The following is a 17,337-nucleotide window of genomic DNA, read 5'->3' as shown; positions in this document are numbered from 1 at the left end:
TCGCTGTCTGAAGTCAGACACAAGTTCTAACCGTCAAGAACTGCTCAAGTTAGCCGCTGATCGTTCTGTGCAGCACTGCATGAAGTCCAACAAGCCTAATGCTCTCCTCCCCTCCCTCTTTACGTCCCCTTTACATTCTCTCCTCCCTCTTTACATTCTCTCCTCCCTCTTTACGTCCCCCTTACATTCTCTCCTCCCTCTTTACATTCTCTCCTCCCTCTTTACGTCCCCTTTACATTCTCTCCTCCCTCTTTACATTCTCTCCTCCCTCTTTACGTCCCCCTTACATTCTCTCCTCCCTCTTTACATTCTCTCCTCCCTCTTTACGTCCCCCTTACATTCTCTCCTCCCTCTTTACATTCTCTCCTCCCTCTTTACGTCCCCCTTACATTCTCTCCTCCCTCTTTACATTCTCTCCTCCCTATTTACGTCCACTTTACATTCTCTCCTCCCTCTTTACATTCTCTCCTCCCTCTTTACGTCCCCGTTACATTCTCTCCTCCCCCTTTACATTCTCTCCTCCCTCTTTACGTCCCCTTTACATTCTCTCCTCCCTCTTTACGTCCCCTTTACATTCTCTCCTCCCTCTTTACGTCCCCTTTACATTCTCTCCTCCCTCTTTACATTCTCTCCTCCCTCTTTACATTCTCTCCTCCCTCTTTACGTCCCCGTTACATTCTCTCCTCCCTTTTTACATTCTCTCCTCCCTCTTTACATTCTCTCCTCCCTCTTTACATTCTCTCCTCCCTCTTTACATTCTCTCCTCCCTCTTTACATTCTCTCCTCCCTCTTTACATTCTCTCCTCCCTCTTTACGTCCCCTTTACATTCTCTCCTCCCTCTTTACGTCCCTGTTACATTCTCTCCTCCCTCTTTACATTCTCTCCTCCCTCTTTGCGTCCCCTTTACATTCTCTCCTCCCTCTTTACATTCTCTCCTCCCTCTTTACATTCTCTCCTCCCTCTTTACATTCTCTCCTCCCTCTTTACATTCTCTCCTCCCTCTTTACGTCCCCTTTACATTCTCTCCTCCCTCTTTACGTCCCCTTTACATTCTCTCCTCCCTCTTTACATTATCTCCTCCCTCTTTACGTCCCCTTTACATTCTCTCCTCCCTCTTTACGTCCCCTTTACATTCTCTCCTCCCTCTTTACATTCTCTCCTCCCTCTTCACGTCCCCGTTACATTCTCTCCTCCCTCTTTATGTCCCCTTTACATTCTCTCCTCCCTCTTTACGTCCCCTTTACAATCTCTCCTCCCTCTTTACATTCTCTCTTCCCTCTTTATGTCCCCTTTACATTCTCTCCTCCCTCTTTACATTCTCTCCTCCCTCTTTACGTCCCCTTTACATTCTCTCCTCCCTCTTTACGTCCCAGTTACATTCTCTCCTCCCTCTTTACGTCCCCTTTACATTCTCTCCTCCCTCTTTACGTCCCCTTTACATTCTCTCCTCCCTCTTTACGTCCCCTTTACATTCTCTCCTCCCTCTTTACGTCCCATTTACATTCTCTCCTCCCTCTTTACGTCCCCTTTACATTCTCTCCTCCCTCTTTACGTCCCAGTTACATTCTCTCCTCCCTCTTTACGTCCCCTTTACATTCTCTCCTCCCTCTTTACGTCCCAGTTACATTCTCTCCTCCCTCTTTACGTCCCCTTTACATTCTCTCCTCCCTCTTTACGTCCCAGTTACATTCTCTCCTCCCTCTTTACGTCCCCTTTACATTCTCTCCTCCCTCTTTACGTCCCCTTTACATTCTCTCCTCCCTCTTTACGTCCCCTTTACATTCTCTCCTCCCTCTTTACATCCCCTTTACATGCTCTTCTACTTTACGTCCTTTAACGTCCCCCTTTACATTCTCTCTTCCCGCTTTACGTTTGTATTTAGGCTTATGTTGAACTTTATTCTTGTACAAACAGACACTGTATCAAGCAGTGCATGTATTGAATGAAAATGTCTCCGAAATATCTGTGTATTTGGAAAATAATGCATTTTTTCTACTTCAGCTGTGGTAAAGTATGCAAACAGCACGAGCGTCTCTTAATTTTAATGTCTACACCTTTATCTTAATTTCTTTTAATTTAGCTCCATTTCTTACGAAAAGAGCATAATGTGCAAAGTGTTGAAGTGTTTGTGCCTCCCTACAAACCACCCTTTCTTTTAGGAGTCGTGATCCTGTTCCGCACATAATTTTTCACACCAGTCCATGTTCGCTGCTTCAAAGCTTCTGGCTCTGCATCACTACGGGAAGCAGAAAGTGTCTGACATCACATCTCAGTTTTCAGCTTCTCTCGTCTGCACACGGCAACTCTCACCAATCAGTTACATCCAGCCATAGCCCATGTCCAGCACAGCTATTCACTCTTCCCTTTTTTATCATCTTTACATTCTCCCCTCCCTCTATGACAGAAATATCAAAAAGTTTAACATGACATTTCATCCAACTATATTGTAACTGAACAAAGAAAATTGACTCTTACTATCCTCTACTTCTTCATTAACCTTCTTATACTCTAACTTTTCACTTTATATTCTGTTTCATTCCATCCACAAAATATTTCTACACCTTTATCCTCATTTCTTTTAATTTAGCTCCATTTCCTACAAAAAGAGCATAATGTGCAAAGTGTTGAAGTGTTTGTCCCTCCCTACAAACCACCCTTTCTTTTAAGAGTCGTGATCCTGTTCCGCACATAATTTTTCACACCAGTCCATGTTCGCTGCTTCAAAGCTTCTGGCTCTGCGTGAATGCATCTTTCACAGTCTTGCTTACCAGGAACTTTGCATGTCTTGATGAAACTCATCATGTGTCTCTCTACTGCTTTTACCTCACTGTCCTCCCATTTCTTTTTTGGAGCATTTGAAGAACCTATGAAATAATTAAAAAGTAAATTCTCATTACACATTCTCATTACAACTAAATCGGTGAGTAAAGAGCAAATCAAGACTGTGTTCCCAATGCATATTTTTTTTTTTGAATTTGTCTGGATATTGCTGCATGGAGCCAATTCATGTTTATTTGATTATTGTTGTTTGTGCAATGTAGAGATTTTTCTTACCTTGATCCTCCTGTGAAACAGCTTGTTCAGATTGAACAGGTTGATCAGTCTGTACTGGTGCTGGTGCTGGTGTCTGAGAGAGGTCACTGGAATCCTCCTCATCACTTGACATGGAATCACCTTGGGCCTCAAGTTGCTCTTAATAATTAATTAACGAAAAATGAACACTTTATTGCTTATACCTAGTATCTGTGACATGAATATATACATTGTTTTGCAAATATGTACAGCACAGATACACACAGAGCATGTATACTCATACCATTTGGGTCGATTTCAATGTCATCAAGTTTCTTTCCTTTGTAGTCAGAGAGTGTTCCTTTCTCCATGGCCATTAGGACTTTACTCATTTTTGCCAGCTGCAGTGTTCCCTCTGGTAACCGATAATACTGTCTGTGGATTCGGATATCGTGACCAAGGAAATCAGCCAGTTGGTCTGCTTCATTCTCATTAAGGTTAAGAATTTTAGACATGGTTGCTATGTGTTTCCTGAGCCTAGTTGATGACAGTGCTTCAGGGTTCTTTATGCCACATTCGCAAGCAGCTTTGTTGATGCACTCTCCTCCTCTGTAGGCAGGCGAGGATGATGAGGGCTGCACAGGCGAGGTTGAAGGTGACGTGGGTGACTTGGACTTTGGAGTGGCTACAGAAAAAAAGAGACTGGCCGCCTGGCCCACACGAAAACAAGGATAAATATCTGAAGGGCCTTAAATGTAGTCACACAATGCTGATGTTGTTAACATTAACAATTTGAGAACAAAGTATAGTTTGCACGGTTTGATGTGATATGATAATTGATAAGCGATTGTTAGATTTAAAGGTGGGGTATGTAATTCTCTTTTTTGTCCATTTTTTCAAAATCACTTGAAATCCTATTCCTAACCCACTTACAGCCACTGAGTTAGAAGCACTGAAATGAAAAGTAAGCAATTTAATCATCTGTGGAACAGGCAGGACTCGAAAAACTCCTGCCAATCATTTCCAAAACTACCTAGAATCATTAGACAGTAACTGTGTCAATCAAATGGTCGTACCATACCCCCTCCCCATCGTGTCCATGTACTTCGAATGGGTGGAGTCAAAGGAAAGAAGGTAAGACCATAGGAGTTGTGTATTTTCAAAATCTCCCGGCCGTTTTGCAAATCACATACCCCACCTTTCATCAGCGCGATTTACTGCAATGCTTTTTTTCCCCTTAGTTGGTCAGAACAAAAGTGAGTGTTACTTGTTCCAGTGTCATTTTCCGGTGAACATTCTTCTGTTGGTCATGACTCATACTTCCAAAAAGTATAATCTGTCATTGCAAATGACAGTATCCACACCGACGCGATGTGATTGACAGCAGCGCATTCTCCTCAAAACATAGGATTCATTCTCCCTGTGCCGTGTTAAAGCACAACCCATGTAAAGTTGATAGTTCCACGAATGACTGCAATTGCAGATTTCGAACAGAAATGGCGACAAAGACGAAAAACTAGGACTGCAGCGTTAAATAATTTCTTGTTTGTTTTTTTTAATTGTGAGTACATAAATACATTTCAAATGACACGGGTGCTTGATGAAGTCGATATGCACCTACAAATCAACTTAAACCAAACCATTCTATGGTTTGCCAGCAATAAAGATATTTTCTATTTGAACACCTGAGCACCAGCTAATAGTGGTTGACTGTGTTGCGTGTTCATTATTTTGGGGGCGGAGCAATGATGGGAGGGGTGTGTTTGTTTGGGTGTCGATTTCAAATATTAAGTGTTTCTCAGAAATCACTTATTGCATTTTTAACTAGCTGGCAGTAAACATCAGTAGATAGTTGCTGCATGTTTAAGATGGTTACCGTTTTATTCCTTGATGTTCTTGCTTTGCCTGACTGCTTATGAGGACCATTGCGGTTTACCTTGTCCAGTTCAGGAGAGGAAACAGAAGCTGCACAATGGGGCTAGATGTCAGAAAAGAAACCAGTGAATATCAAAATATCAGAATATTTGTAAAGGACAAAAAAACTTGTTAATGTTCATTCCTCTAGCTGTCCTATACTTTATATATCATTCCACACACAACTCTATGCTGAGAGAGTCAATAATATAGAATAATGATACAGATGTTTTAAAGTGGACTTACGGATTTATGCAGGCGCAAACTGCTGGCTGGCTTTTTATCAGTGGATTCTGCTGATGCTTTATTCAAAGGCTTGAGAAATATGAGACCACAATCACATGGTAACTAATCAGAATTAGAGTAAAAAATGATCATGAATTACTGATCAATCTCTTTAGCATTTTATTGATAGTACCTTGACTCGCCATGGCCAATCTGAGTCTCCATAATTGTAAGTGATTTCCTCTCCTGGTAGAATGTCTCGTACAGCAAACAGACACAGGTGAGGTTTCTGCTCACTTTAACGGTTCTCATTTTGCAAGTAGGATTTCTGGTCTCATCGTTTGCAAGTCTTCCCAAAGACGAGTCTTCTTTAGATGCATCCATGCTATAAAAACATAAAATGAACACTCAATACTTATAATCTTAGTATATATGCTAGACATGTACAGTTATTTTTACAAGTGGTTCTGAACTCCAGTCCTGGGAACCCACCGCTCTGCATATGCTGTATGTCTGGTGTTTTAATCCACCTGATTGAGATGAGGAGTTCTTCATCAGAACATGGCTCTATGAACTCATCTGAGTGCATCAGGTGAAGGAGACATACAGAACCTGCAGAGGAGGGTCTCAGAACCACTGATCTATATGATAGTGTACTGCAATGTATGGTAATGTACAGCTCTCAGATAAAAGCATCTAAAAGTTACCATGTTGTTCTCTTTAGGGAATACAGGGGGAATTTTTTTTGATGACTCAAAGAAACTACACTCCGTACTCTATGTCAGTTCATGGTGAATTTGAAGTATTAGGGTGTGTTCACATCTGGCATGTTTTTTTAGGCTGTTAATGTGGTTCATCTGAATAAATGTGAAAGCTGCTATTTGAAACCTGGTGCGACCAAACAAGCGGACCGAGACGCTGAAAAGAAGGGTTTCAGTTGGCTTCCAAATGAACTCTGGTGCAGTTCAAATGAAATATGAACATAACATGGACCAGAGACATGTAAATAAACCAAAAACAGGAATATGTGACCCTAAAAAGGACAGACTGGTCAATCATAACTTAGGTTCAACGATAGAAATGCCAATCTGAACACTAAGCGTATCCGGACCAAAAGAAACGAGCGAACAGAACTACAGGCATGAACTAAGTATCTTACAGTCCCAGATATTTTAACTTACCTACTACATCAATCCAACAGTTCTGTACTCACCACCAATATTTGCCATGCCACTGAAAATCAAACAGGAACGTGTTCTCAGCTTCAGTGTAGTGTCCAGTTCGGTCCAGACTCTCCTGTGAACTCAAAAGTTCACCTCTGTATTCAAGAACAAAATCACCTCTGAAAAAAGCTCCAGTGGTGAAAACTCCACGCCCTGAAGAGGAGAAATACATTAGCTTCAGTTTCTTTAATGTCAAATATTATTTTGATTCTTACTAAAAGTTCTCTACCATATGATGTACATTATATGATGTAGAAGGGATATTACTGAAGGAAAATAGTCAGCCAGGCTAATCTCAAAGCATGCTTTGCTTTTTATACTTTTAAGTCTTAAAATTATACAGTTAAAATTACATACATTTTCTTACACAAACAATATGATCATGGCTATATATTGTTTAGAACAGAGTGCCGCAGTGATGACGTATTTTTACAGGCCAACCCGGTAGTTCACCTCACCTAGTTCCCTCCACAAAAACCTTATAGGATTTTAGAACCCTATAGAAAATCCATATCCTTGTGTAATATATATAATGTTTCTACATTCTTGTAATGTATGTTTGACTGATTGTGTGCCTTTATAAGTAAATCAGGTTAATGACGTCAAAAGCAAACCATATGTGTATCTGACTTTGTGTATTTCATATGTCATGTCACTTGTGATGTTAAATAAAGCCCAAGAGTATTCCAGAATACCAGTGGGAATCTTACAGACTCATATTCTCCTCTCATCCAGTATCGGATGCAGGATTTTGACTGTACCACCTCAACATGAGATGAGAACACATTTTAAGAGTTTCTTGGGTAGAGAAAACGCTTGCTCTCTCTGGATGTGCTTAAATCCACAATAAGGACACTTTCCTGTCACACATCACACATGCTCACTTCAATAAGCCACAGAACACAGGTTAAAGGAATAGTTTACCCAAAAATGAAATTTCTTTCAGTAATTACTCACCCTCATGTTGTTCCAAACCCGTAAAACCTTCGTTCATCTTCAGAACACAAATTAAGATATTTTTGATGAAATCTGAGAGCTGGATCACTCCTCCATAGGCTTCCAAGGGACTGAAACTTGTTGGCCCAGAAAAGTTATAAAAGAGATCATTAATATAGTCCAAGTGACTACAGTGGCTCAGTCTTAAGTATATCAAGCGACGAGAATACTTTTTGTGTGCAAAAAACAACAAAAATAATGACTTTATTCCACTATTCATTTCCTTCTCTCTGGGCCTCGAGTGAGTTCACGTAGTAAAACTGCAGTGCGTCTGTGTTGCACGTCACACGCATCACACACATGACCAGCGTCGACCAATAGTGAGCCTACGTGGTGACGTGTAACACAGACCCACTGCGCAGTTTTACTACGTGAAAAAACTCGTGGCCCAGAGAGAAGGAAATGAATAGTGGAATAAAGTCATTATTTTTGTTGTTTTTTGCACACAAAAAGTATTCTCGTCGCTTGATAAACTTAAGACTGAGCCACTGTAGTCACTTGGACTATATTAATGATCTCTTTTATAACTTTTCTGGGCCAACAAGTTTCAGTCCCTTGGAAGCCTATGGAGGAGTGATCCAGCTCTCAGATTTCATCAAAAATATCTTAATTTGTGTTCCGAAGATGAACGAAGGTTTTACGGGTTTGGAACAACATAGACAAAATCTAGCTGTGTCGATTGGTTTATGCTTATGCCGTTTATGATTACCTTAGTCTGCGTTTACATGACCACCAGAACTGTTGGCTTATTATGCATAATTGGGTTATGTATGTGCAAATAAACATTGACTTTGGGTTGATGGAACCAGAAGTGCAAAAATGCAACTGCTTTGTTTTACTGTACGACGTACACACCTCCGCCGACTTGAGCTTCCAAAGTTACCGGAAGTCATTCATTTTCAATGGAAGCTGGCTTCTCTCAGCTGCAAGGAGCGTCAAATTCCTTGGCATGGCGTTTTTAGCGACTAGAGCGTCAATCTGAAAGTTGAAGTAGCTCAACTTTATGGTAATGAGCTATGTTCAGTGGCAAGCAGCAGCAAAACGCCAGCAACCAATCGGAATATAGACGTCCTTCGCGCTGGCTGATTCCGGAGAAACATACGATGTAAACTTTCGTTCCTACCAAAACATTAGTTCTATCAACACGCTATCAAACTGTGTCCAGCCTGAAGTTCCGCTGGACGTACCTCTCGTCATCGAGCCGCAGCTGCTGCACCAGCCGGTGATACTCTCTGAATTGATAACGGCCCTGGAGGGTTTCATGAACCCAAAATCTCAGAGTCCGATGTCTTCTCAAGCAGCACCAAACACAACAACTTCACGATTATCTGACAGTGATACACATTTGAGAATGAGCTCAACTTATTTGAAATATTTACGAGCGCTCGTTTTAAGCGGGAATGCAATTAATTTGCTCACGGTAACACCAATTTGACCAATTACATTAAAGTAAATATAATATTAATATAACAATAATAGCTAATTATTCTTTTCTTCCCAAACAAATGTGACCAAAATGGTTATAATAATTCTGTCATTATAAATGGTTTCTTCAGTGTATTGCTTGTTTTTTCTGTTTATTACATTTTATGTTGTGACACTTCTCTTCTCCATGCTATGTCAGAGCGGCCAAAGCGTCAACAAGCTTCCCTGTACTTTTTGACAAGCGTCCTTGACAGGGCGGCCAGAGCTTCTTTGCAGCTCAAGTCGGCGGCTGTGTGTACGTACAGTTAGGGCTCATGCCAGCAGAACTCTATTCAGGAATCTGGACTGCACAATAAAAAATATATATATTTATAAAGTACTGTTTAACTTGTGGCCTAACAACCATATGACTTGCCTTACATTAAATTCTCAGTTTTGTAGATTAACATTATTACTAGGGCTGGGCGATAAAATGATAATGATAATTATCACGATATAATTTCTCGATAAAACGATATCCAGAGTTCGATAAATGTTTGATAATGTTTATGCGCCAAAAGCGGAACCGAACTCATTTGACCCGCGCGCCACACGGACCGTTTATCCGCTCGGCTCAAAGTCCAAACGGCAGCGCAGCATGACTCGCGAGCTCACTAGAGCAGATGAGTTTACTCTGATCGGTCTCTGTCATCAGATCCAGTGAGAAGCGCTTGACTTCAGCCAAGAACACACGTTTCAACGATTTAAACCAGTTTAAAGGCCGATTAAACCGCGCTGACAAACAGGAGAAACACTGTGGTCAGTCAGAAGGCTTCTTTGTCTACAAATTCCCACCATTTACTACGGATTTACTGTAACGTTAGCCTAATAATATTAACTGCACCATGAAATGTGGGATATACAGTATTGTTCAAAATAATAGCAGTACAATGTGACTAACCAGAATAATCAAGGTTTTTCGTATATTTTTTTATTGCTACGTGGCAAACAAGTTACCAGTAGGTTCAGTAGATTGTCAGAAAACAAATGAGACCCAGCATTCATGATATGCACGCTCTTAAGGCTGTGCAATTGGGCAATTAGTTGAATTAGTTGAAAGGGGTGTGTTCAAAAAAATAGCAGTGTGGCATTCAATCACTGAGGTCATCAATTTTGTGAAGAAACAGGTGTGAATCAGGGGGCCCCTATTTAAGGATGAAGCCAACACTTGTTGAACATGCATTTGAAAGCTGAGGAAAATGGGTCGTTCAAGACATTGTTCAGAAGAACAGCGTACTTTGATTAAAAAGTTGATTAGAGAGGGGAAAACCTATAAAGAGGTGCAAAAAATGATAGGCTGTTCAGCTAAAATGATCTCCAATGCCTTAAAATGGAGAGCAAAACCAGAGAGACGTGGAAGAAAACGGAAGACAACCATCAAAATGGATAGAAGAATAACCAGAATGGCAAAGGCTCAGCCAATGATCACCTCCAGGATGATCAAAGACAGTCTGGAGTTACCTGTAAGTAGTGTGACAGTTAGAAGACGTCTGTGTGAAGCTAATCTATTTTCAAGAATCCCCCGCAAAGTCCCTCTGTTAAAAAAAAGGCATGTGCAGAAGAGGTTACAATTTGCCAAAGAACACATCAACTGGCCTAAAGAGAAATGGAGGAACATTTTGTGGACTGATGAGAGTAAAATTGTTCTTTTTGGGTCCAAGGGCCACAGGCAGTTTGTGAGACGACCCCCAAACTCTGAATTCAAGCCACAGTACACAGTGAAGACAGTGAAGCATGGAGGTGCAAGCATCATGATATGGGCATGTTTCTCCTACTATGGTGTTGGGCCTATTTATCGCATACCAGGGATCATGGATCAGTTTGCATATGTTAAAATACTTGAAGAGGTCATGTTGCCCTATGCTGAAGAGGACATGCCCTTGAAATGGTTGTTTCAACAAGACAATGACCCAAAACACACTAGTAAACGGGCAAAGTCTTGGTTCCAAACCAACAAAATTAATGTTATGGAGTGGCCAGCCCAATCTCCAAACCTTAATCCAATTGAGAACTTGTGGGGTGATATCAAAAATGCTGTTTCTGAAGCAAAACCAAGAAATGTGAATGAATTGTGGAATGTTGTTAAAGAATCATGGAGTGGAATAACAGCTGAGAGGTGCCACAAGTTGGTTGACTCCATGCCACACAGATGTCAAGCAGTTTTAAAAAACTGTGGTCATACAACTAAATATTAGTTATTTATTAAATTATTTAGTAAATATTTTTTTTGTACAAAATAGTTTTGAGTTTGTACAGTCAAAGGTAGACACTGCTACTTTTTTGAACACACCCCTTTCAACTAATTGCCCAATTGCACAGCCTTAAGAGCGTGCATATCATGAATGCTGGGTCTTGTTTGTTTTCTGACAATCTACTGAACCTACTGGTAACTTGTTTGCCACGTAGCAATAAAAAATGTACTAAAAACCTTGATTATTCTGGTTAGTCACATTGTACTGCTATTATTTTGAACAATACTGTACATATTGGATTGTTTTATATTATTACAGTTGTTTTCAGTCGCAAACAAGCATTTGTCCAAGCAGTTGTCACATTTTCAAAACTCTAAACACAATTAGCACAGCATCTGTCTATTGTGGCCATACCATTCACACATTTCATGTCGTTTTTACACAATATGGAGTCATTGAACACATTTCCACAATGCTTACATTTTCTGAACAGACAAGCTATACCTCCCAACAAAATTATGGATCGTTTTTGTAGTATTTACAAATGTTAACACACAACATCCCACAATAGCAAAAACAATGTTCCAAACCTTAGATACAGTATAAAAAAATCTGCTTCTGCAATGATATCAGTTCAAAAACAATTTATCTTAGCTGATTTATGTTGTGTAAATTGGGCCAACCACAGCTGATTCCAATCTGGCTTAGACTCAATTGCAGGGGTTATTTTTTTCTATTACACTGACACTTATACAATACAGTAAAAGGAGGACTTTGAAGAGTGATATTTTTGGAAACAGAAACAGAAAAAGACAAACACTAATGTATGGACGAGGAAGAGTAAGAGCAAGGGCCCAGTGAGAGGAGCAGGAGCAGTGAACAGTGAGAAGAGCAGGAGCAGTGAGAGGAGCAGGAGCAGTGAACAGTGAGAAGAGCAGGAGCAGTGAGAGGAGCAGGAGCAGTGAGAGGAGCAGTGAGAGGAGCGGGAGCAGTGAGAGATGCTGGAGCAGTGAGAGATGCAGTAAGAGGAGCAGGAGCAGGAGCAGTGAGAGGAGCAGTGAGAGGAGCGGGAGCAGGAGCAGTGAGAGGAGCAGTGAGAGGAGCGGGAGCAGTGAACAGTGAGAGGAGCAGTGAGAGGAGCGGGAGCAGTGAACAGTGAGAGGAGCAGGAGCAGGAGCAGTGAGAGGAGCGGGAGCAGGAGCAGTGAGAGGAGCAGTGAGGGGAGCAGGAGCAGTGAGAGGAGCGGGAGCAGGAGCAGTGAGAGGAGCAGTGAGAGGAGCGGGAGCAGTGAACAGTGAGAGGAGCAGGAGCAGGAGCAGTGAGAGGAGCAGTGAGGGGAGCAGGAGCAGTGAGAGGAGCGGGAGCAGTGAACAGTGAGAGGAGCAGTGAGAGATGCAGTGAGAGGAGCAGGAGCAGTGAGAGGAGCAGTGAGAGATGCAGTGAGATATGCAGTGAGATATGCAGTGAGAGGAGCAGGAGCAGTGAGAGGAGCCGTGAGAGATGCAGTGAGATATGCAGTGAGATATGCAGTGAGAGGAGCCGTGAGAGATGCAGTGAGATATGCAGTGAGAGGAGCAGGAGCAGTCAGAGATGCAGTGAGAGGAGCAGTGAGAGATGCAGTGAGATATGCAGTGAGAGGAGCAGGAGCAGTGAGAGGAGCAGTGAGAGATGCAGTGAGAGGAGCAGGAGCAGGAGCAGTGAGAGGAGCAGTGAGGGGAGCAGTGAACAGTGAGAGGAGCAGGAGCAGTGAGAGGAGCCGTGAGAGATGCAGTGAGATATGCAGTGAGATATGCAGTGAGATATGCCGTGAGAGGAGCCGTGAGAGATGCAGTGAGAGGAGCAGGAGCAGTCAGAGATGCAGTGAGAGGAGCAGTGAGAGATGCAGTGAGAGGAGCAGGAGCAGTGAGAGGAGCAGTGAGAGATGCAGTGAGAGGAGCAGGAGCAGTGAGAGGAGCGGGAGCAGTGAGGGGAGCAGGAGCAGTGAGGAGCAGGAGCAGTGAGAGGAGCAGTGAGAGATTGTTTTTATTTTACCGATTGAAAAAAACTGTAATGTAGACAATGTATTAAAGGATTAATAAAATAGTTACAGTATTTGGTTTTGTGGTTATCATGATCTAAATGCATGATACTGGATGACCAATGGTTAATTTTAATAAAACTCAAACAGTCAGAATATTACATTTTACCAAATAAAATTGAGGTCGTTTTAAAAGATGTTACTGTTTTTGTTAATGAACATAAATTTTACATAGTAAATCTGCTCCTAACTGAATCTAATACTGCTGCAAATCATTGTCAAATATGCATTTTGAGACAAAATATATCTAATATTAATATTGCTGCCTGCACTGTAAACTGTGCTGAAGATCCGTGCCATCAAAGTCAGGCAACACAAACCTGTTTCAAGACTTGAAACAATATCCCCCATTAGCACATCCAGGAACTAAGAAATACATTTTCCAATAAATATATTTATTTTGTTAAGGAAAAATAACAAATGTTTGAATGTTCTACCTCAGATTTGTGAAATGTTCACCTGTTTGGCAAGTGTTTGTCATGATATGTTCTGACAATAAAGAGTAGTTTAAAACCACAATTAATGCTCTGGTTTCTACAACTTTCACTTAGGAGCAAATATCTGCCTTTAAACTTGAAAGAAATAAAGATTTGACATTTATTGTGATAATTATCGATATCGACTAATATAAAACAATTATCGTGATAACTTTTTTGCCATATCCCCCAGCCCTAGTTATTAGTTACTAAACTGCTTAGTCATTTATACTTGCCTTTATATTTGCTGATGAACTGCTCTCGAAGCCCAGGCTTGTCAGTTTTACAGGTAATGTGATGATGCTCAGCGTCCTGCAGAGGTTTCCTACGTCTTTTATTTCCCAGCATGGCGACTTTCTTTCTTGAAATGACTGGAAAAAATAAATACGAATAAATATAAGGTGAATGAAATAAACAAGCATATTTTAAAAAATCCTGTTGATCTTACTGGAATTGTTCACCAAAAACACACATAATTAACATACTAACCCTCATATCCAAACCGGTGTTGTGTTTTTCTGTGGAACAAATCTTTATATTATATATATTTTTTTTTTAATGGAAATGTCATTAATGCCAAAAACCATTGGTTCTTGTGTGTCTTGTAACCACAATTGATGTCAATCTATTAGGGCTGCACGTTCTCAAGTTTTTCATTAACCGTTAACCGAGGCCCTTAGCGGTTAATACTCGGTTAACCATAGTGTGCCATAGTAACCATAACCATAGTCATTTCCGGACATTGGCCGAAAAAAAAAAAAAAAGGAATGTCCGACAAAATTTAATCTCTCCGGTCAAATTGTCCTATTAAAACTGCCTAATAATGCCGCCCATTAACACAATCTGAATTTGAGAATAAGCCTAAAATGTATAAGGCAAAAGGTAACAAGCAGACTCCGCGGCCGCCTCGCTATGACTATGACTATGTTTGACACGTACAATATTTGAAAATCGATAATTATTTATTTATTTATTTAAATTACATTTATATCTGAATTTATGTCAACCTATAGACTTTCAAATATCAAAATGTCATGAATTAATATGTATTTTTGTACAAAATGACATATAAACATATTTTCCTATTATACTTTGCCTGAAAACGCTTCCAACAAGGCGTCGGTTCTATTTCTAGCATGCACGCGTCGAGCCGCGCCTGAGCCGCGCGTCTCACGCAGGCAGTCGGCAAGCTCTAACCTGTTAACATGGGAACCGAATTAAAAACAGACACGCCACGCATCCAGTGTGTCCTGACCGGCCTAATGATGCCCGGGTGTTGGCTGTTGAGATTACAACAACGAGGTTGTACTTGAAGTATATCTAAGCACTGTATTGCAATACTTGCATTTTGCCCCGTCACTCGTATTAGCCCGCTTCATATTAGAAAAATGACTTCTTCTTGTGGACATTACAAATGTCTGGGAGCGCTCTGGCGGTCTCTGGTGGTGCAAAAATGTATTACAACTAAATTCAATTCACGCCATTGACGTCACTTAACCGAGCAAAATGTTTCACTCGGTTACACAATTTTTAACGGTTAATCGGTTAACCGGTTAACCATGGACACCCCTACAATCTATATTTGATTTAAGAGCTAAAGTATATGGGAGATTTTCAGTCAATAACCAGCTAGATTTATATGGACTATTTTTAATGTGCTTTTTGTCTGCTTTGGAGCTTGAAACAAAATACAAATATTATAAAGTATCAATTCATGGTCATTGTGCAAAAAAATCTCAGTGAAGATAAATTATTAAAATAAAACATTCCACTAAAAAACCAATTCGGGGGCAAATAATGTAATAATGTATTACATAAAATATAATATATAAAATAATGATATAAAAAAATGAGAATGAATTATTTCAAATTACTGTTGATATTTTACAACACTTTTGAGAAAAACAATGATTTAGTAAACTACCACTGACTCGGTTGTCTTGATTACTTTGTAGAACCTAAAGTACTATTATATGAAAAATAACAAAATTATATTTAATAGTCAATTTTATATATACAATTTGTTTTCATTATTGCAACAAATCATCAAATGACACAGGCTTAGAAGCAAACTCAAATACAATCGAGAAGTAAATAAAACCCTATTACAAAAAATAATTAAACCACTAAAATAAACATACATCGTACTATATTTCATATTACACAATGTATTTAGTTATCATGCATTTTCAGGACAAGTCTTGATCTCACCTTTCCTCCTGGTGGGTTGTTTGTCGTCTGTTTCGCGCGTTCCATCGTCACGTGTCTGCATTTCCCGGGAAAACACCACCGTCGCTGACTTGCGTAAATGACGTAGTTACGTATTTGGATTTCACGTTGAAATTGTGACTACATTTATTTGGCCTAATAGAAAATTATCTGGTGGCAATGATATTTGTTTTAACCACAGTACTGTTTCTTCAAACTTAAAAAAAAAAATGTGATGAAGTTAGTCTTTCTAGTGGACAGAGCACATGATCACTTTTTAACCGAGCACCCACCTCAAACTACGAACCAGTGCGCATGTCCGTACAAGCACTGGTTTAAAAGAGCAAAAAGTACCCGGTGTGCACTTATTTTTATAAAATAACACCACATCATAAAGTTTTTAAGAGAATTACAAATAAGAATATTCAAAACGTGCAGGTCTGCTGTAAACTAGAGCTCACAAGACTTTTGTTAGTTCATTCATTCATCTCATCTGCAGTGAGTCAGTCAGAGACAGTGCTGTGGGGGAAGGGCGCGCGCGCGATCAGAGAGTGCTGTGGGGGAAGGGGCGGCTGATCACAGTATGAGCAGCAGAAGCAGATCTCAGCTAGAGCTATAGTTGAAAATCAAAGTAAGAACTAATAAATCTGTAAACAAACATTTAAACGTGCCAGCTTAATTCATGATTCTTTTAAACACTTTTGTTCTTTTGTATGACTATAACTGCTCTCTCTCTCTCTCTCTCTATATATATATAGAGAGAGAGAGAGAGAGAGAGAGAGAGAGAGATACATAGATATATAATTTCTTGAATCATTCTTAAGATTTTCAAACCAGTAAGTGCACTGGTTTGTAAAAAAAATGTACCGAAGGTGTACTTAATTTTCTGAAATAACACCACATCATAAAGCTTTTAAGAGGATTACAAATATGAATATTCAAAACGTGCAGGTCTGCTGTAAACAAGAGCTCACAACTGTCTAAATGAGCAACCTAGATCTCTTGAACAGACATCTTATTTTCTATTACAGTTTTTTTCAGTCGCTAACAAGCATTTGTCCAAGCAGTTGTCACATTTTCAAAACTCTAAACACAATTAGCACAGCATCTGTCTATTGTGGCCATACCATTCACACTTTTCATGTCGTTTTCACACAATATGGAGTCATTGAACACATTTCCACAATGCTTACATTTTCTGAACAGACAAGCTATACCTCCCAACAAAATTATGGATCGTTTTTGTAGTATTTACAAATGTTATCACACAACATCCCACAATAGCAAAAACAATGTTCCAAACCTTAGATACAGTATAAAAACCTCTGCTTCTGCAATGATATCAGTTCAAAAACAATTTATCTTAGCTGATTTATGTTGTGTAAATTGGGCCAACCACAGCTGATTCCAATCTGGCTTAGACTCAATGGCAGGGGTTATTTTTTTCTATTACACTGACACTTATACAATACAGTAAAAGGAGGACTTTGAAGAGTAATATTTTTGGAAACATAAAAAGACAAACACTGTAATGTATGGACAAGGAAGA

General features: G+C 40.0%; 1 protein-coding gene and 1 long non-coding RNA gene across 2 annotated transcripts; both read right to left on the bottom strand.

Annotated features, from left to right (window-relative positions):
• Positions 1-448: 448 nt before the first annotated feature.
• Positions 449-5,194, bottom strand: LOC127945914 (uncharacterized). Its single transcript, XR_008150979.1, has 3 exons — positions 4,890-5,194; positions 3,056-3,723; positions 449-2,865 (listed from the first exon to the last, which is right to left on the bottom strand). It is a non-coding gene; the product is annotated as an uncharacterized LOC127945914 (long non-coding RNA).
• Positions 5,195-5,235: 41 nt separating this feature from the next.
• On the bottom strand, positions 5,236-16,479 carry LOC127946119 (N-lysine methyltransferase KMT5A-A-like). Its single transcript, XM_052542421.1, has 5 exons — positions 15,792-16,479; positions 13,817-13,951; positions 6,366-6,528; positions 5,346-5,537; positions 5,236-5,242 (listed from the first exon to the last, which is right to left on the bottom strand). The coding sequence occupies exons 1-5, from the start codon at positions 15,850-15,852 to the stop codon at positions 5,236-5,238; spliced, it is 558 nt and encodes a 185-aa protein (XP_052398381.1). The 5' UTR covers positions 15,853-16,479.
• Between the last annotated feature and the right edge of the window lie 858 nt (positions 16,480-17,337).

The sequence above is a fragment of the Carassius gibelio genome, chromosome A24 (assembly GCF_023724105.1).
Source record: "Carassius gibelio isolate Cgi1373 ecotype wild population from Czech Republic chromosome A24, carGib1.2-hapl.c, whole genome shotgun sequence".
NCBI lineage: Eukaryota > Metazoa > Chordata > Actinopteri > Cypriniformes > Cyprinidae > Carassius > Carassius gibelio.
This window is presented reverse-complemented; position numbering and strand designations above follow the sequence as displayed.

What these genes read in the sequence shown, in the direction of transcription:
- LOC127946119 (XM_052542421.1), bottom strand. Translation starts at nt 15,852, where the DNA reads ATGCAGACACGTGACGATGGAACGCGCGAAACAGACGACAAACAACCC. An exon ending in ACAACCCACCAGGAGGAAAG is followed by an intron (nt 13,952 to 15,791) that starts GTGAGATCAAGA and finishes TATTTTTTCCAG; the next exon opens with TCATTTCAAGAAAGAAAGTC. An exon ending in TGGCATGGCAAATATTGGTG is followed by an intron (nt 5,538 to 6,365) that starts GTGAGTACAGAA and finishes ATGTTTTTATAG; the next exon opens with CATGGATGCATCTAAAGAAG.